The 20066-nt window shown below is 45.7% G+C and overlaps 3 protein-coding genes across 3 annotated transcripts; all 3 read left to right on the top strand.

Moving 5' to 3' along the window:
• Positions 1–1435: 1435 nt before the first annotated feature.
• Positions 1436–8628, top strand: LOC122944416 (microfibril-associated glycoprotein 4-like). The gene is made up of 6 exons (XM_044302654.1): positions 1436–1464; positions 1673–1748; positions 5741–5898; positions 6359–6455; positions 6582–6776; positions 7511–8628. The coding sequence occupies exons 1-6, from the start codon at positions 1459–1461 to the stop codon at positions 7783–7785; spliced, it is 807 nt and encodes a 268-aa protein (XP_044158589.1). The 5' UTR covers positions 1436–1458; the 3' UTR covers positions 7786–8628.
• A 1079-nt stretch (positions 8629–9707) lies between these two features.
• Positions 9708–13654, top strand: LOC122944505 (microfibril-associated glycoprotein 4-like). The gene is made up of 6 exons (XM_044302858.1): positions 9708–9789; positions 9993–10068; positions 10411–10568; positions 10709–10805; positions 10896–11090; positions 12014–13654. The coding sequence occupies exons 1-6, from the start codon at positions 9784–9786 to the stop codon at positions 12262–12264; spliced, it is 783 nt and encodes a 260-aa protein (XP_044158793.1). The 5' UTR covers positions 9708–9783; the 3' UTR covers positions 12265–13654.
• Positions 13655–14674: 1020 nt separating this feature from the next.
• LOC122944506 (microfibril-associated glycoprotein 4-like) lies at positions 14675–19765 on the top strand. The gene is made up of 6 exons (XM_044302859.1): positions 14675–14758; positions 15479–15539; positions 16312–16472; positions 16534–16630; positions 19166–19348; positions 19465–19765. Exons 1-6 carry the CDS (start codon positions 14753–14755, stop codon positions 19716–19718), a joined length of 762 nt encoding a protein of 253 aa, XP_044158794.1. The 5' UTR covers positions 14675–14752; the 3' UTR covers positions 19719–19765.
• Positions 19766–20066: the final 301 nt, after the last annotated feature.

Genomic DNA, 20066 nt, shown 5'->3' with positions numbered 1-20066 from the left:
CAAGTAATTAATACACAAACACAAGACCTTTTACCCAATACTCGTCCACTTATAACATCTCACATCTGTCTACGATAGATCCTTTATGATGAGGCCAATGGTGAAGGTCCTCGTCTTCAGGAGACCACATCGATGGTGGTACATTAGCAGTCGATATGTCCTGTTAGGGTATATGGGTGTCACAGACAGGAATCCCCGATCATAAGCCCCTCTATGAGCCAAAATGAAGCCACTGCATAGATGCACAGAGCAGTTCCCCCACTAGTGGTCTTGATACGACCAGATATTGTATTATTGCTCAATCATTTAAATGGGCACGGGGAAATGGAATATGAACGACCAGAAAGAGCTTCTCCAACTTTAGCAGCTGAGTCCAGGGATTAGAGGAGCCAGACCTGCATCCTTCTGCTGATCTTGAGACAGCTTCATTCTAAAGGTGGCCATATTATTATGAGGGAAATAGTTTCTGGATCTGTGAGAGGTTCTAGAGTCATTATGTTCTTATAGTCAGGATCTGCTTTCTTTCATACATTGCTTGTGTAGCTGCAGGTTCAGAGCTCAGTGGACATTCTCTGTGAAGCTCCTCCATCTCAGCGCTATATCCTGGAAGTCTGTGCCTCATCCCTCATTCTCGTGCATGCTGGGATTTCTGGAGGATAGTGAAGCTATGGAAGTCACTTCAGTGATATTTATTTGTTGGAAAACTAAAGGTACTTGCAGACTAGCATTGTTGGATTCCAGCAGGCAGATCTGTTGCTAGAACTGCCTGCCGGATCCAGAAACCATATGGAAATGGGTATTATTTGTTTCCAGATCCGTCTGACAAATGCATTGAAATGCCAGATCCGTCTCTCCGGTGTCATCTGGAAAAACCGATCCGGTATTTATTTTTTTCAAATTTTTAAAGGTCTGCGCATGAGCAGACCGCAAAACTGGATCCGTCAATGCGGCAATTTCCGGAACACTTGGTACCAGATTTGGCATTAATACATTTCAATGGAAATTAATGCCAAATCCGGCAAGTGTTCCGGAATTCTGGCCGGAGAAAATACTACAGCATGCCGCTTCCTCTGGCCAAATACCGTAAAAGGGACGGAAGGGAAGACATCCTGATGCATACTGAACGGATTGCTTTCCATTCCGAATGCATTAGGACTAAACTGATGCGTTTTTTCCTGGTATTGAGCCCCTAGGACGGAACTCAATACCGGAAAAGAATAACGCTAGTGTGAAAGTACACTAACAGATAAGATGGGGCATTTTTCCTGTAAGGACACATTTCAGCCCTCTGTCTATTGTTCTGTCTGTTCTTGGCAGATTTGTAAGATTTATTTGTCCTTGGCCTTGACTCTTATTTACCAGGAAGTGGAGTTAATATTGGACCGGGTCCATGTGTAATGATGTCTGACCTAGAACAGACACCTGAACACTTTCTCCAATCTGCAGGTATCTGCGAAAATGAAGGTAAGTGCGGAGCACTGTGGAGGAGAGGAGCAGGTCTTATAATGTTACCCTGGTGGAAGCTTCATTGCTGGGATATGAGCTAAACATGAGCTGAGATACCACTGAATGAGGCTCGAAAAATAATATCCGACATAATTCTTCACAGATCAGTTCAGTTATCGGCCATATGTTACCTGTATTAAAATGCACATAATTCTCCTCTAATTAGAAGCTGTCGCTGAATTTCACCCTCTTCCTGCTGCTGATTGGTCCCGTGTCCTCTGCGCCCCTCAACCAGGCTGATGGTGAGTTCAACATGGCTGCTCTAACTGAAGACTCCCTGAAGTCATTACTTTCATCCAATATGAGATTTGCGAAGTTAGAGATGTCCTGAGAAACATTTTGTTTGCAGAAATTATAGATTTTTTTCACTCAATTTATATACTGTCAATGTATTACTGGAATTAACAGGTAAAGCGCTGCAGAATATGTTGGCGCTATATAAATAAAGATTATTATTATTACTAGAGGTGGGGCTGTGAGAACCTCATGTTCATACACTGGGGTTGTCTCCTTTGGTATAATCCATGAGTGATCATGTTAGACCTCCAGAAGCTTTCATCCAGATAACTGGAGTGATGTATTAAGGGACATTTTTATAGATGAATAACCAAGATGAGAGTATATGTAGTGTACGGGAGAGTAATACCCCGTCACTACTGAAGGGTCACTTGGGTATTGTCGTTCCCCCTGTATTTAAGGGGAGGTTGGTATAGAACATCTTGTCAATGTACTGCTATGTATTTTCCTGTTACTGTGAAACGTGCATGTGCAGGCCGGCTAGGGTGTTGTTCCAGCTCTGAGTCACTAGAGGGAGCTAGGGAGCCCTAGTTTATATAAGGCCCAGTCAGGAAGTAGTAAGCAGTCAGACAGTGGGAAAAGGAGTCAGAGATGATCCTGTGTCTGAGTCAAGGCCAGGCTATGGGCCTGTGAGAGAAGAGCAGGCCTGGAGCCTGTCGACTAGGAGAGGGTGGTATAAGGCCCTGTAACCGGGTTCCGGATCCAAGGAAAAGGTTCCCCTCCTGAGTCATCATCCATTGTAGCGGAAACAGCATAAGCACCAGCCAGGACACAGAATACCACAGAGGCCGATCAGATAAAGCAAGAGGTACTCAGGATAACAGAGGAGGTACTATATAAAGACAGCTTCAAGGGTACGCCAGCTATAGGGCATTAGACCTTGGAGGATAAGTCACATGTTTCAGGACCAGTCAGGAATAGTGTGCAAGCCGCCTGTACTGCATCTCCTGTAATCTACACTCTGTAAAGAACATTGCTAAGACCGGCCAGTCTGTACTTCTAAGAACCACCTGTATTCCAATTGAAACCAACTGTCTTCTAAGGAACGACGCTTCCAACTGCGTCCATGTATGATTATAACTGATACTCAGTAAAGTTCCAGTTTTTGTTGGCTATCCTGTGCTTGCTTCATTCTTCTACAATATCATACACGGCGTGTCACCGTTTAATTGACACTGGCGTCACGAACTTTTAATCACCTGCCTGTTCCAGTATCTGCCCCATTGAAGACGACAGTGGATCCCAGGTTAGTGGGTAATCTGCACTACAAAGCCCAGCATACACTACTGACCCCCTGGGACACTGCATCGCTCTTTTTGGCGTCACGAACAGGATCCGCATGCTTCTGAAGTGCAGAGAAGTGTGAACTGTGTGCTTTAACTATTCCACCACCGTATTGCAAAGACTGTAACCTTTATTCCTAAATCTGTGGATTACAATTGTGCCTGGGAGGAATTAGAGACGCTGTACTGTGTTGCGCTACCCACAGAGAGAAAATCGTAATTGTTGGACTGTGACTTATTGGACTTTTCTTCAACCTGCTTGCTGTCATTGAATTGCAGCACCCGGACATCCAAAATGGCCGCCAACGCCATGAGGCTTTTTACTGCGCCATCAAGATGTATAGAGGCGCGAATATTTGGCGCCAAAACCCTCCAAGAAGGAGGAGGAGATTGTCCTGGAGCGCCACCCACCTTGAGAAGTGATGATGCGGCTGACTTCCCTGAAGAGTTAAGCCTAGGAGGCGGGCCTCGGATGGAGGTAGACCGGCCCAGTGTGTGGGAGGAGCCAGTGTCGTCTCTGCACCCAGTGAGAGAAGAGGAGAGAGAGCGGCTGGACAGCTGCCAGCGGGCAGAAGAATGCGCTGAGGCCCGACATCTAGCAGCGGCTGCCACAGTTACCCAAGCGGCTACTATTACCGGACCTCCGGTAGCACCACTGACCTGCATCAAGGCTGACATAGAGGCTCTACGCAAAAGAGTGTACTGGGTGGAGGACCTCGGGTACGCAGGATGCGTGCAATGTATCCCGTTTCCCAGGACGGATGCCGAGATGGAGGCAATGAAGGACAAGCCTCCCCCTTTAAAGATCGTCAGAGGGGATGGTTTCCAGATATGGCCGGCTAGGCCTGAACAGTTGCTACAAGTGCCGTTCATCGACTCGTCATCAGAGGAAGAATATGACACTCGCCTGTGAGTAGGTTTTTTCATGTCTGTCTCCCTAATGGCCGTTTTGTCCCTCCGGTTGGCAAAGCTGGTGTAGCTTGCTGCCAGTTATACACGGCCGGTGGCATGATGATCAAGAAACGGTGCCACTGTATACCACAGCTCCCAGCCTGCCCATGTTGTGTTTGAGACATCCGGCCTGCTGCTAAAATCCCGGTTGTGCCTTTAGTTTGCACCATTTTACCCCTTTTTACCCCCATTTCAGGTTGAAAAGACATTTTTATGTCAGCACTATTTTAGAGGGTAAGCAGGACTTGCCGGGATAACATGGCCCTGGTCTTGTTAGAGTCCTGTATTGTCATTTTATATATGTGCTGCTGACAGTATTTAATAACCGGTTTTTATTCACGTCTATGTGCCCAGATATGGACTTCCTATGTGCAAGCCTCTGAGATGTTGGTTTTACTATGGACTTATTTATTGTCATGGACTATCCTGGTTCTTTAAACATCTCGCTGTGCCAGGTCAGCGCCCCGGTTCCACTCACTATCCTGAGAAGAAGAGAACGACGCCCCTTGTCACCGCACTTCACCTTTGCCAATTGGGTCTGATAAGAGTGTAAATGACATATATGTATGCATGCATGTGTCTTTCTCTATTTCAGGTCATGATTCCAGTTGGGCGGGCCCTGATGGAGTACGAGGTCGTACTCAGCTTAAAGCAGCGGGGTATGTAGTGTACGGGAGAGTAATACCCCGTCACTACTGAAGGGTCACTTGGGTATTGTCGTTCCCCCTGTATTTATGGGGAGGTTGGTAGAGAACATCTTGTCAATGTACTGCTATGTATTTTCCTGTTACTGTGAAACGTGCATGTGCAGGCCGGCTAGGGTGTTATTCCAGCTCTGAGTCACTAGAGGGAGCTAGGGAGCCCTAGTTTATATAAGGCCCAGTCAGGGAGTAGTAAGCAGGCAGACAGTGGGAAAAGGAGTCAGAGATGATCCTGTGTCTGAGTCAAGGCCAGGCTATGGGCCTGTGAGAGAAGAGCAGGCCTGAAGCCTGTCGACTAGGAGAGGGTAGTAAGCCCTGTAACCGGGTTCCGGATGCAAGGAAAAGGTTCCCCTCCTGAGTCATCATCCATTGTAGCGGAAACAGCATAAGCACCAGCCAGGACACAGAATACCACAGAGGCCGATCAGATAAAGCAAGAGGCACTCAAGATAACAGAGGAGGTACTATATAAAGACAGCTCCAAGGGTACGCCAGCTATAGGGCATTAGACCTTGGAGGATAAGTCACATGTTTCAGGACCAGTCAGGAATAGTGTGCAAGCCGCCTGTACTGCATCTCCTGTAATCAACACTCTGTAAAGAACATTGCTAAGACCGGCCATTCTGTACTTCTAAGAACCACCTGTATTCCAATTGAAACCAACTGTCTTTCATGGAACGGCGCTTCCAACTGCGTCCATGTATGATTATAACTGATACTCAGTAAAGTTCCAGTTTTTGTTGGCTATCCTGTGCTTGCTTCATTCTTCTACAATACCATACACGGCGTGTCACCGTTTAATTGACACTGGCGTCACGAACTTTAAATCACTTGCCTGTTCCAGTATCCGCCCCATTGAAGACGACAGTGGATCCCAGGTTAGTGGGTCAATCTGCACTACAAAGCCCAGCATACACTACTGACCCCCTGGGACACTGCATATCTCCAGATGCAGCTATTCTAAGGAGCCATCTGACCTCCTCCTGTGTCCTCTCCTTCTAGTCGTCAGCTGCATAGATACCTGTCACCCCCATGACTGCTCGGATATGGCTGCCCAGAGTCTGACCTCGGACGGTGTGTACCTGATATATCCTGGTGGTGCGAACGCTCCTCCGGTACCTGTGTACTGTGACATGAGCAGCGCTGGAGGACCCTGGACGGTGGGTACTAACAGATAATTCCTGCACATATACTTCCTAAACCGATCATAGATCAGTTATGATCCAAACGATCTCACGATAAAGACGAATAATTTTTTGTAATCCTTAGAATCTGGCATTTTTATGATATACTATAAATCTAGATGATCCTATAAAGGGGTTGAATCTTTGTACACATATCTCATGCCTGTAACAACGTATTAGCCCCCTGCCCTGAGACATCCCCTTTTAGACATCATTAGTCAATGGTCTACTCATTGTTGCTCGGCCCCATCCAGTGTTTTCCTGCTGCCAAAATGTGATCAACATCTCATATATTCTCCACGGAAAACACATGTGGACCTTATGTAGGCATCTTCCATCTAACCATTCATAAATGGATCCAATCAGTCTCCTTCATCCTAGGGTCTACTACATATAAATGTGAATGGACACCTCCAGACTGTTTCTCTCCTTGCAGGTCTTTCAGAAGAGGTTTGATGGTGGCGTGGACTTCTATCGGGTTTGGGAAGACTATAAGTCTGGCTTTGGACTAGCATCTGGAGAATACTGGCTGGGTAATTGTGTCAACACTCATTAATGGCAACTTATACATTGGATTTACTCTATATTCGAAGAACTTATTTACAAGCAGTTGTTGGGTTATCATTAAAACATACACTTCTGTACATTCATGTATTCAGGTTTGCAGAACATTTTCCTCCTGACCCAGAAGAAGTTGTATCGTCTGCGCATCGACCTGGAGGACTTTGAGAACGACACTCGCCACGTGACTTATGACTCCTTCTCCCTCTCACCTCTAGCAGTCAACCCTGATGTGGACGGGGACAAACTGCATATCGATGGATTTAAGGAAGGAGATCCAACAAGACGGGCTGGTAAGTGAAGAAGAGGGGGATTTCATGAGACTATCTGATATAGCTTTAATTTTTTTACATATTTGTCTATTTTATGAATGATCTTGTTTACGGATATCTGGTCTCCATAACCAGTTGTTGTAGCTACGACTTTGGGACACTTATACCCAAAGCTGTACAAGAAGAATAGATCCTACTGCCTTCAAATAAATATGGAGAAAAGATTAAATCAATAGGCATGATGATCTGAAATGTCCTCCTTCTAAAGCTCAGCCCCCTTCCCCATAGACACATGCCACACACAGGATGGCATTCCCAACCACCATTTTCCATTTATTCAGCTGTCTCCATACTTTTAGGCCACCCTGTATAACTTTCAAAAGTTTCTGGCTTCCGTTTTAACAACTAGAAGGAATCAATGAGATGAGGCAAAGGTTTGTAAAACAAGCAAGAATCAAGAAATGTAAAGGTTTAGCCAAATTCTGAAATCGACTAAGGATAGAAGAGGGGATCTATTATGATGATTCTATTTCTGAGTTTTTTTTTTTGTTTAGTTTCTTTTTTTTTTATTGGGGGGGGAGGGGGGGGCAATTAAAGAGACTGAATTCTACAGAAGACTGGTAGATCTATTCAGGGGACACATTCAGGAAGTGGATGTGACCTGAGGTTCATGTTCTATAACTGATGAATATGGTTGTGTCTGGGTTGGCAGCATGGTTTATTGTACGTGATTGGTTTTGCATTGTCATTCACAGGAAATTCTATACAAGGCCATAACCAGTTCAAATTTTCAAACCATGACCACGATAGAGACACGTATGTCGGTAACTGTGCAGTGATGTATCATGGAGCCTTCTGGTACAACAAATGTCATGGGGCCAATATTAATGGGAAATATCAAAATGGTGTCACCACGGAGTATGCCACCGGTGTTGTATGGGCCACATGGAAAGGGGCTTACTATTCCCTGAAGAGGACTGAGATGAAGATTTCCCCAACATCTAGAGAAAGCAGCAAACAGCAACTGTGACGACAATCCCCCCGCATAACATATGAGCGGACCAGATTACTGTGTTATTAGTCCTGATGGTATTAGGTTTGTAACAATGTAGCATCATGAGGGAGCTGTGATTACTTAATACAGCATTATTAGACCCTGTCTCATGTAATCCCTCCATTCTAGATGGTGATTTACCGTCCCAGGTTCTCAGATCTGACCAAACAAATATAGAGAACAAAACACAGATCTGTAGAGTTTGGACAATGTAAGACACTGCGAGACCAGATGAACACCTATGGACGCCTCCACTATAGTCGTGTGTCTCTGGTCTATGTCATGGGCATGCTTGTGCATCTTGGCTCATGTTCACAATGAGATATACACTGATGATTAATCAATTATCTCCAAGTAATTAATACACAAACACAAGACCTTTTACCCAATACTCGTCCACTTATAACATCTCACATCTGTCTACAATAGATCCTTTATGATATGGCAAATGGTGAAGGTCCTCGTCTTCAGGAGACCACATCGATGGTGGTACATTAGCAGTCGATATGTCCTGTTAGGGTATATGGGTGTCATAGACAGGAATCCCCGATCATAAGCCCCTCTATGAGCCAAAATGAAGCCACTGCATAGATGCACAGAGCAGTTCCCCCACTAGTGGTCTTGATACGACCAGATATTGTATTATTTCTCAATCATTTCAATGGGCACGGGGAAATGGAATATGAACGACCAGAAAAAGCTTCTCCAACTTTAGCAGCTGAGTCCAGGGATTAGAGGAGCCAGACCTGCATCCTTCTGCTGATCTTGAGACAGCTTCATTCTAATGGCGGCCATATTATTATGAGGGAAATCATTTCTGGATCTGTGAGAGGTTCTAGAGCAGGCATCCTCAAACTGCGGCCCTCCAGCTGTTGTAAAACTACAACTCCCACAATGCCCTGCTGTAGGCTGATACCTGTAGGCTGTTCGGGCATACTGGGAGTTGTAGTTTTGCAACAGCTGGAGGGCCGCAGTTTGAGGATGCCTGTTCTAGAATCATTATGTTGTTATAGTCAGGATCTGCTTTCTTTCATACGTTGCTTGTGTAGCTGCAGGTTCAGAGCTCAGTGGACATTCTCTGTGAAGCTCCTCCATCTCAGCGCTATATCCTGGAAGTCTGTGCCTCATCCCTCATTCTCGTGCATGCTGGGATTTCTGGAGGATAGTGAAGCTATGGAAGTCACTTCAGTGATATATATTAGTTGGAAAACTAAAGGTACTTGCAGACTAGCGTTGTTGGATTCCAGCAGGCAGATCCGTTGCTAGAACTGCCTGCCGGATCCAGAAACCGTATGGAAATGGGTATTATTTGTTTCCGGATCCATCTGACAAATGCATTGAAATACCAGATCCGTCTCTCCGGTGTCATCTGGAAAAAATGATCCAGTATTTATGTTTTTCACATTTTTAAATGTCTGCGCATGAGCAGACCGCAAAACCGGATCCGTCAATGCGGCAATTTCCGGAACACTTGGTACCAGATTTGGCATTAATACATTTCAATGGAAATTAATGCCAAATCCGGCAAGTGTTCCAGAATTCTGGCCGAAGAAAATACTACAGCATGCCGCTTCCTCTGGCCAAATACCGTAAAAGGGACGGAAGGGAAGACATCCTGATGCATACTGAACGGATTGCTTTCCATTCCGAATGCATTAGGACCAAACGGATGCGTTTTTTCCTGGTATTGAGCGCCTAGGACGGAACTCAATACCGGAAAAGAATAACGCTAGTGTGAAAGTGCCCTAACAGATAAGATGGGGCATTTTTCCTGTAAGGACACATTTCAGCCCTCTGTCTATTGTTCTGTCTGTTCCCGGAAGGTTTGTAAGATTTATTTGTCCTTGGCCTTGACTCTTATTTACCAGGAAGTGGAGTTAATATTGGACCGGGTCAATGTGTGATGACGTCTGACCTAGTTCTTTATAGAGCAGAGACCTGAACACTTTCTCCAGTCTGCAGGTATCTGCAAACATGAAGGTAAGTGCGGAGCACTGTGGGGGAGAGGAGCAGGTCTTATAATGTTACCCTGGTGGAACCTTCATTGCTGGGATATGAGCTAAACATGAGCTGAGATACCACTGAATGAGGCTCGAAAAATAATATCCGAGATAATTCTTCACAGATCAGTTATCGGCCATATGTTACCTGTATTAAAATGCACATAATTCTCCTCTAATTAGAAGCTGTCGCTGAATTTCACCCTCTTCCTGCTGCTGATTGGTCCCGTGTCCTCTGCGCCCCTCAACCAGGCTAATCGTGAGTACAACATTTTGTTTGCAGAAATTATTGATTTTTTTCACTCAATTTATATACTGGAATTAACAGGTAAAGCGCTGCAGAATATGTTGGCGCTATATAAATAAAGATTATTATTATTACTAGAGGTGGGGCTGTGAGAACCTCATGTTCATACACCGGGGTTGTCTCCTTTGGTATAATCCATGAGTGATCATGTTAGACCTCCAGAAGCTTTCATCCAGATAACTGGAGTGATGTATTAAGGGACATTTTTATAGATGAATAACCAAGATTAGAGTATCTCCAGATGCAGCTATTCTAAGGAGCCATCTGACCTCCTCCTGTGTCCTCTCCTCCTAGTCGCCAGCTGCATAGATACCTGTCACCCCCATGACTGCTCGGATATGGCTGCCCAGGGTCTGACCTCGGACGGTGTGTACCTGATATATCCTGGTGGTGCGAACGCTCCTCCGGTACCTGTTTACTGTGACATGAGCAGCGCTGGAGGACCCTGGACGGTGGGTACTAACAGATAATTCCCCTAAAATAGAAAAACAATCTCAGTAAGTTGTCCTTGGTCTTCTGTTGTCCCTTTACGTCTACTCCTAACTTTCTGAGACTCCCGAACGTGCCCTTAATGTCATATCTTCTTCTCCAGGTGTTTCAGAAGAGGTTTGATGGTAGTGTGGACTTCTACCGTGGCTGGAAAGAATACAAGAACGGGTTTGGGAAGGCAAACGGAGAATATTGGCTGGGTAACAATATGCTTCATCATCCCATATAATCTTGTACTATGTAAATTAAGAGTGGAATTCAGCCCAATCTCTCCTGCTTATTGTTTCCAGGTTTGCAGAACATTTACATGCTCACCCAGAAGAGGTCGTATCGTCTTCGTGTTTACCTAGTAGATTTTGAGAATGATGCTAGATACGGGACCTATGATACCTTCTCTCTGTCACAGTTCGCCATTGATCCAGAGGAGGACGGGTACAAGCTGCACATTGGAACATTTAAAGACGGTGACCCCAACAAACCAATTGGTAAGTGACCCCATTTTCAGGAAGTTTCAGGGCCCTTGAGATTAATTGTTCCTCTGCTTTGGACCCCAATGAAAATGGAGGCTTCTCCTATACTTCCTAAGTAGCATACTCTTTCTGCTGTCTATTCCTTTACCCCAGAATTACAGGTTCTTGCTGCCCCAACTTTACTAACCCATTTGGTCCTGTGAGCTTCCACCCAGTTAGCCCACCATGGTTTCCAGTGCTTACACTACGCCACCAGGTTGCTCTGCTCTCTGTAAGTGTGGCATTACTTGGTGGTCTCTCCTGTGTCCAGGATTCCTTTCAGGAAGTGGTTGTGGAAAGGGACAAAGCCTTCTCCAATGCTGGAAGATAGTACACAAGAGACAGAAATTATTAAAGAGGACCTTTCACCAGAAAAAAACTTCTAAACTAACTATACAGACATGTAGAGCGGAGCCCAGGGATCCCCCTGCACTTACTGTTATCCCCGGGCGCCGCTCCATTCTCCGGTTATAGCCTCCGGTATCTTCATAGTTAGGCTCCACCCAGGGGAACCTGCCGGCGCCTCCTTCTCCCATGCTGCAGCGCTGGCCAATCACAGCGCTCAGCTCATAGCCTGAGAGGCTTTTTTCTCTCTCAGGCTATGAGCTGAGCGCTGTGATTGGCCAGCGCTGCAGCATGGGAGAAGGAGGCGCCGGCAGGTTCCCCTGGTTGGAGCCTAACTATGAAGATACCGGAGGCTAAAACCGGAGAACGGAGCGGCGCCCAGGTATAACAGTAGGTGCAGGTGCGTCCCTGGGCGCGGCTCTACATGTCTGTGTAGTTAGTTTAGAAGTTTTTTCTGGTGAAAGGTCCTCTTTAAGCCCAAGATTTTAGAGTTGATCATTGAGACTTGGGTGATAAAATATTCTTAACTTTCTTGTGTATTATAAACTCAACAGGAGATTCACTGAGAAGTCAGAATGAGATGAATTTTTCCACCAGTGACAATGACAGAGACACATATTCAGGTAACTGTGCCATCAGTTTTCAAGGAGCCTCTTGGTACAAGGACTGTCACAGCGCCAACCTAAATGGACTATATCTAAAGGGAAATACCAGCCAGTATGCAAAGGGCATGACTTGGTCAAGATGGAAAGGACAATACTACTCCCTGAAAGCATCTGAGATGAAGATCGCCGTAAATGTCTAAGTTATTGATGTCTCATTGGGTTTCTGTGGAGAAGGACAATCACCTTGAGGCCAAGGACCCTCAACATCCACCACTAGTGCCATCATGAGCATCAACAAGGCTTCAATCAGATGCAATTTCCAGCTCTTGGACAATCACATTTGTGAATGATGTATTATTGTATTATTTTAACAGAGTATTGTGATTATATAGTCAAAAGAGTCTTGAGATGATGGGGCGGGAAAGGGTCTCCTTACTGGAAATTCCAGGATTTTCTTCGTAAAACAAACACTTTGTCTGATACTTGCAACCACAAAAGAGGAACCTTGGGGAAAACAATAAGTAAAACACACTGGGGCAGAGTTACTAATTCTGTCTAATAGTTTGACAGTTTAAAAAAGCACCAAATCCATCACAGGGGCTCAGGCTGGGTGGAGTTGGTACGCCACCTACTGGTCGGCTTACTTTCCACAGGAATTTTGCAGCAAAAGTTTGGCACATTTTTGGTGCGCAGCGGAGCATCCTAGACCACACCACCATTTCATGGTAAACAACTCCCCCTTTCCACTAAGCCACGCAAAATAAATGTGAAGCAAAGCATGACCGGCAGAAGCCAGTATTCTGGTGTTTTTAGCTTAGTACCTCTCCCCCTATGTATCCAGTGATAAACCTAACAAATGTGGATTAGTTCTAAACTGAAATTTTTCTTTAAAGAAGCCTTGCATGGATGGCTCAGTGCTTAGCACTGGTGGGCAGCACGGTGGCTTAAAGGGTAGTAGTGATTCCGTGGTTAGCACTGGTGGGCAGCATGGTGGCTTAAAGGGTAGTAGTGATTCCGTGGTTAGCACTGGTGGGCAGCAGGGTGGCTTAAAGGGTAGTGGTATCTCAGTGGTTAGCACTGGTGGGCAGCATGGTGGCTTAAAGGGTAGTGGTATCTCAGTGGTTAGCACTGGTGGGCAGCATGGTGGCTTAAAGGGTAGTGGTATCTCAGTGGTTAGCACTGGTGGGCAGCAGGGTGGCTTAAAGGGTAGTGGTATCTCAGTGGTTAGCACTGGTGGGCAGCATGGTGGCTTAAAGGGTAGTGGTATCTCAGTGATTAGCACTGGTGGGCAGCATGGTGGCTTAAAGGGTAGTGGTGGCTCAGTGGTTAGCACTGGTGATTTGCAGCGCTGGGATTCTAGGTTTGAATCTGACCAAGGACAACATCTGCATGGACTGTGTATGTTCTCTCCATGTTTGTGTGGGTTTCCTCCGGGTTCTCCGGTTTTCTCCTACACTCCACAGACATCCAGAACTTAGATTGTGAGCCCCACTGGGGACAGCAAGCGATGATAACATCTGTACAGCGCTGCGGAATATGTCAGCGCTATATAAGAGAGGAAATAAAATAAATAAATTGATGATGAATAAACTCCTTGTTGATATTTCTCCAGTTTTTCAACATTTCTTCACTAATTCAGAAAGTGGAAGGAAGCAATGTTATCAGGTATCTAGGGGAAACTGTCATGGACCTGGGGGAGGTTCTAGACAGGTCTCTATGTGAGAATCTTGTATTGTCTCCTAATGCAAATTATCATTGGAGAACAACCTCTAAGGACATTACTAAGGTTGACCATTCACATTAGATTAATAACAGTAGGGTCTATAGGGGACAGAGGATATTGAAGGTGACAAAGAAGTCTGGAGAGGTAGAGGGTGGAAGAGGAGTCTGGAGGGGGAACAGATGGGTCTGGAAGGGAGATACTTATCTGGATGGGGGGCATGTGGGTCTGAAGGGACCAAAAAGTCTTGGAGTACAGAGGAGTCCAAAGAGGACAAAGGAGTCTGATAGTAGAGTATGTGTATGGTTGGCCAACAGTCTAATGCAGGCATCCTCAAACTGCGGCCCTCCGGCTGTTGCAAAATTACAACTCCCAGCATGCCCGAACAGCCTACAACAGGGCATTGTGGGAGTTGTAGTTCTACAACAGCTGGAAGGCCGCAGTTTGAGGATGCCTGGTCTAATGTATATAGACGAGCTGCCAACTCTTCCTCAACAGATTTGGTCCTCCATCAGTTTTAAAGATTCTCCTGAGCTAGAAAAATCACAAGTCACTACAAGGAAGATTCACCTCACCCATACTGGATTATTCATGTTGGGAGAGAGAAGAATCAGTCAAAAATATTCTTGAACCATCCCTTTTTTTCTTCCAGGAGATAAGATGCTGCAAAAAGCATCTGGTAGCAGTTTTCTCCCTATTGACAACTAATACACACTTGGCCAAATGAAAGTGTAGGTGTATAGGGGAGTCGGAAGAGATGGGGTACAGCCAGCCTGAGACAACTGTAAGAACTTCACCAATTCTTAATACAATGGACTCTTTCTGATGGGACAGTGCCATGGCTGGGTTTCCCCCATATGTCCTTCCCTCAATGCTGTTCCTGTAATTGCCTGGTGTCTGGGGTTATATAAAGTCACAACATCTCATCACATCAGTCCCATACAAAACCTGGAGACAAGCTTTCTGCCATGAAGGTAAGTGATCATCCTTCTTATACAATTCAGTCCTCCGTGTGTTTTCCAGAATCTCCTGAGCTAGAAAAATCACAAGTCACTACAAGGAAGATTCACCTCATCCCTGTCAGATAATTCATGTTTTTTCAGAATGTCCGATCTACAAATTTTTCAATTTCATGATTTGTGGAAAAATGATAGCAACTTTGATCCAGTAGAGTTCATTTTTTTCCAAGAGCAACGTAGTTGGACATCCCAATCACCACTGTGTGTGAATTACACCATAATAGATGGATTCTTCTTCTCTTTCTTTTGCTCTGATCATTTTGGAAGAGTAGGACATACCCTTGAAGAAGTGCTGCACCTGGAATGTTTGTTGATTCTGTTCCCGTTATTCTCTCCATTCATCTTGTAGCTTTTTTTTTTCGTTCATGTCCTTCCACTATAAATGTCTCCTCCAATGATCAGAGTCTTCTCACAACACTATGTCCAAAATAAGCAGAAGCTTCGGTAATTTGTGATTTATGAGCAAATCGAAAGAGATATTCCAGCCGTTAACACTTAGCATCTATCTATAGGGCTCCACCAGAAACAGCCAAGTGCCTTCACCTCTCATGCAGTTTTATGGGGCTTGATTGACCACTACTGCATAGATGGACACATTCTAATGTTTGGTGGTCACAGAGGTGGAGGCTTTGCTGATGGAACATTTACCACCCATCCCATCTCACTGTCTCTTAGATAATCGCCTTCCTTGTGTTGTGTCAACAAGTCACCGGCAGCTGGAACAATGCTCTACCAGGTAAGTGACCTGAACTACGTACAGTGGGACCTGTACTGCCCTGGTAGAGGAGCAGATGCTATGATCACACCATGATGCAGTAGTTAATTGGTGTTTTAGGGTAGCAACATCACTTTAAATATTAAAGGGGTTGTCCAGAAGATGCCCGCTCGCCCCTCACTGAGTTGGGTCGCCGTTGTGGCAAGTGACTGGCTGAGCGTTTTCTGGATGTAAAGAAGGGACAAGAGGGATTAATTGGAATCCAGTAACTGCTGGAATGGGAGCGCTGGGGGATTGTTGAGGTAATTGTCGCTTATTTAAATATTTTTTAACCCACTCTGAGCCCTTCGAGATTTTTTTTCTAATTGTGAACTTGTTTAATATCTGTTAGTGGTCACATAATATAATGTTAATTCAACAGTGTCATATAGTGATTAAATAGCGCCATACAGTGCACAATACTACTATACGGTGCTCACGAACAGTTACTAATACATGCACACACATTCAGACATAGATTCGCATGCTCACTACATATGCACGCCCACTATATGCATGGGCATGCTCACTATATGTATACACACACCCGGACGCTCACGACATACGGTTATGTACACATGCAGAGAGTGGTGATGCTTCTCTTCAGTAATCAGCTTTGAACAAAAATAAGTTTGTGCCCCCCTTAGGTTATAGGTAATCCACATCTCGTAGCGACCATTGTGCTCCACCTTCATTGCACTCTATAAAACACACAACCCTCAGCATCCATTCATTCTGACTGCTCCGTCCTCAGCTCCGCAGCACAAGTCTGAGGCAGAATGGTTTCCTGCTGACTGCCAGGATGTCTGGGACAGAAGTCGACCCTTGAGTGGTGTATATATCATACATCCACGAGGAGCGCGCCGCCCCCTACCGGTGTACTGTGACATGACGACCAGTGGGATGGTCTGGACAGTAAGTGGGATGCTATTATGGGCATGTTATATTGTGATATACTAGTTGTACATTCCAACAGGTGTTCCAGAGGCGGCTGGACGGTTCCGTGCATTTCAACCAGTCCTGGCAGGATTACGTCCATGGGTTCGGGAACGCGGATGGAGAGTACTGGCTCGGTAAATTTAACCTCTAAACTTAGCTCTAATTCTGTATTTAGGTCCACAATATGGAATAAAAGGTCCATGTCATAGACTGCATTTCTCCCTAGAAGCTGAGATACAGTCAAGTCCATAAATATTGGGACATGGACACAATTCTAACATTTTTGGCTCTATACACCACCACAATGGATTTGAAATGAAACGGACAAGATGTGCTTTACCTGCAGACTGTCAGCTTTACCGGCAGACTGTCGGCTGTACCCGCAGACTGTCGGCTGTACCCGCAGACTGTCGGCTGTACCCGCAGACTGTCGGCTTTACCGGCAGACTGTCGGCTTTACCCGCAGACTGTCGGCTTTACCCGCAGACTGTCGGCTTTACCCGCAGACTGTCGGCTTTACCCGCAGACTGTCGGCTTTACCCGCAGACTGTCGGCTTTACCCGCAGACTGTCGGCTTTACCCGCAGACTGTCGGCTTTACCCGCAGACTGTCAGCTTTACCCGCAGACTGTCAGCTTTACCCGCAGAGTGTCAGCTTTAATCTGAGGGCATTTACATCAAAATCAGGTGAACGGTGCAGGAATTACAACTGTTTGCATATGTGACTCCCACTTGTTAAAGGACCAAAAGTAATGGGACAATTGTCTTCTCAGCTGTTCCATGGCCGGTGTGTGTTATTCCCTCATTATCCAAATTACAATGAGCAGATAAAGGTCCAGAGGTCATTTCCAGTCTGCTATCTGCATTCGGAATCTGTTGCTGTCAACTCTCAAGATGAGATCCAAAGAGCTGTCACTATCAGTGAAGCCATCATTAGGCTGAAAAACACAACAAACCGATCAGAGAGATAGCAAAAACATTAGGCGTGGCAGTTTTGGCCACGCCTAATGTTTTTGCTATCTCTCTGGTGGGTTTGTTTTACCTGTTTGGAACATTCTTAAAAAGAAGGAATGCACCGGTGAGCTCAGCAACACCAAAAGACCCGGAAGACCACGGAAAACAACTGTAGTGGATGAGCGAAGAATTATTTCCCTGGTGAAGAAAACACCCTTCACAACAGTTGGCCAGATCAAGAAGACTCTCCAGGAGGTAGGTGTATGTGTGTCAAAGTCAACAATCAGGAAAAGACTTCACCAGAGTGAATACAGAGGGTTCACCACAAGATGGAAACCATTGGTGAGCCTCAAAAACAGGAAGGCCAGATTAGAGTTTGCCAAACGACATCTAAAAAAAGTCTTCACAGTTCTGGAACAACATCCTATGGGCAGATGAGACCAAGATCAACTTGTACCAGAGTGATGGGAAGAGAAGAGTATGGAGAAGGAAAGGAGCTGCTCATGGTCCTAAGCATACCACCTCATCAGTGAAGCATGGTGGTGGTAGTGTCATGGCGTGGGCATGTATGGCGGCCAATGGAACTGCTTCTCTTGTATTTATTGATGATGTGACTGCTGACAAAAGCAGCAGGATGAATTCTGAAGTGTTTCGGACAATATTATCTGCTCCTATTCAGCCAAATGCTTCAGAATTCATTGGACGGCTCTTCACAGTGCAGATGGACAATGACCCAAAGCATACTGCAAAAGCAACCAAAGAGTTTTTTAAGGTAAAGAAGTGGAATGTTCTGCAATGGCCGAGTCAATCCCCGGACCTGAATCCGATTGAGCATTTCACTTGCTGAAGATAAAACTAAAGGGAAAATGTCCCAAGAACAAGCAGGAACTGAAGACAGTGGCAGTAGAGGCCGGGCCGAGCATCACCAGGGATGAGACCAGCGTCTGGTGATGTCTATGCGTTCCAGACTTCAGGCTGTAATTGACTGCAAAGGATTTGCAACCAAGTATTAAAAAGGGAAAGTTTGATTTATGATTATTATTCTGTCCCTTTACTTTTGGTCCTTTAACAAGTGGGAGGCACAGATGCAAACTGCTGTAATTCCTACACCGTTCACCTGATTTGGATGTAAATGGCCTCAGAGTAAAGCTGACAGTCTGCGGGTAAAGCCGACAGTCTGCGGGTAAAGCCGACAGTCTGCGGGTAAAGCCGACAGTCTGCCGGTAAAGCCGACAGTCTGCCGGTAAAGCCGACAGTCTGCGGGTAAAGCCGACAGTCTGCGGGTAAAGCCGACAGTCTGCGGGTAAAGCCGACAGTCTGCGGGTAGAGCTGACAGTCTGCGGGTAGAGCTGACAGTCTGCAGGTACAGCTGACAGTCTGCGGGTAAAGCTGACAGTCTGCGGGTAAAGCACATCTTGTTCGTTTCATTTCAAATCCATTGTGGTGGTGTATAGAGCCATATTTTTTAGAATTGTGTCGATGTCCCAATAATTATGGACCTGACTGTATGGACCTTAATGAGAAGTTTTATTGACATTGTCTCCAGTGGGCGGTAGCTGGGGGTATGCTTTAAAACTTTGTTCCCTCAAGCAGCCCCTGAGGTGGAGGGTGGGGGAAGACGGTCCTCAGCTTTATCCCATTTTTAGAGCGAATGTTGGTGGCCATGATTTGTGTAGGTTTTTTTTATAATCTTTTCATCTCTCCCACTGGCACCAGGGCTGCAGAACATTTACCGCCTGACGATGTGCGGTGAGTATGAGCTGAGGGTGGAGCTGGAAGATCTGGAAGGAGCCCGGGTTTCAGCTCAGTACATGAACTTCAGTCTATCCCGTCATGCCCTGAACCCTGACAGTGATGGATACCGGCTGAATGTAGGGGCATTTACTGACGGAGGAGCAGGTAAGACAGGAACAATACCTGGGGGGCAGCAGGTAACTAAAGCGACACCCACACCAATATGTATGAAATTTAAGACACACGTTTCCCCTGTCATTTGTCTTCTGTACGTTTTGCAGGGGACGCCCTGAGCCTCCATGTTGGACACATGTTCTCCACCTATGATAAGGACCAGGATGGACACGTTCAGAACTGTGCGGAGTATTGGGGAGGAGGGTTCTGGTACCACTCCGCAGGCTGCGCAGAGGCCGGACTTAACGCACGCTACAACACAACTGACTCGCAACACCCTGCATTTTCCTGGACCACATGGGTGGACTTCCCACAGACACTCCGGGGGAGTCAGATGAAGATGAGGAGGATCCTGGAGTGATCTTACATAACCTAGCAGAGTCTCTATATGTGGGGGGGAGGGGGGGGGGTGGTACATATATATGTATATTCTGTAACACTGGTAAATACAGGTATATACAAGGTGCAATACAACACAACACATGTGTAAGATTTTTTTTTCCATGTGGCTCCATGAATCAGTAGTCCTCCTGGACTGGGGTGGGGAGCATATAAGTCAATTGGTTGCTTTTGGAAGACACATGACCTTATTACTGGCTATCCCGGTCCTGTATATGGTATAGTATACAGCTCTGTTCTGTTTGTGACGCTATTACAGGCAGAGCAGTAGGAGAACTTTATATCGGATATTCAGGGTATGTAGAAAGTT

This window comes from Bufo gargarizans, chromosome 8 (genome assembly GCF_014858855.1).
Source record: "Bufo gargarizans isolate SCDJY-AF-19 chromosome 8, ASM1485885v1, whole genome shotgun sequence".
NCBI lineage: Eukaryota > Metazoa > Chordata > Amphibia > Anura > Bufonidae > Bufo > Bufo gargarizans.
The sequence above is the reverse complement of the archived record's forward strand: the minus strand, read 5'-3'. Positions and strand labels throughout refer to the sequence as shown.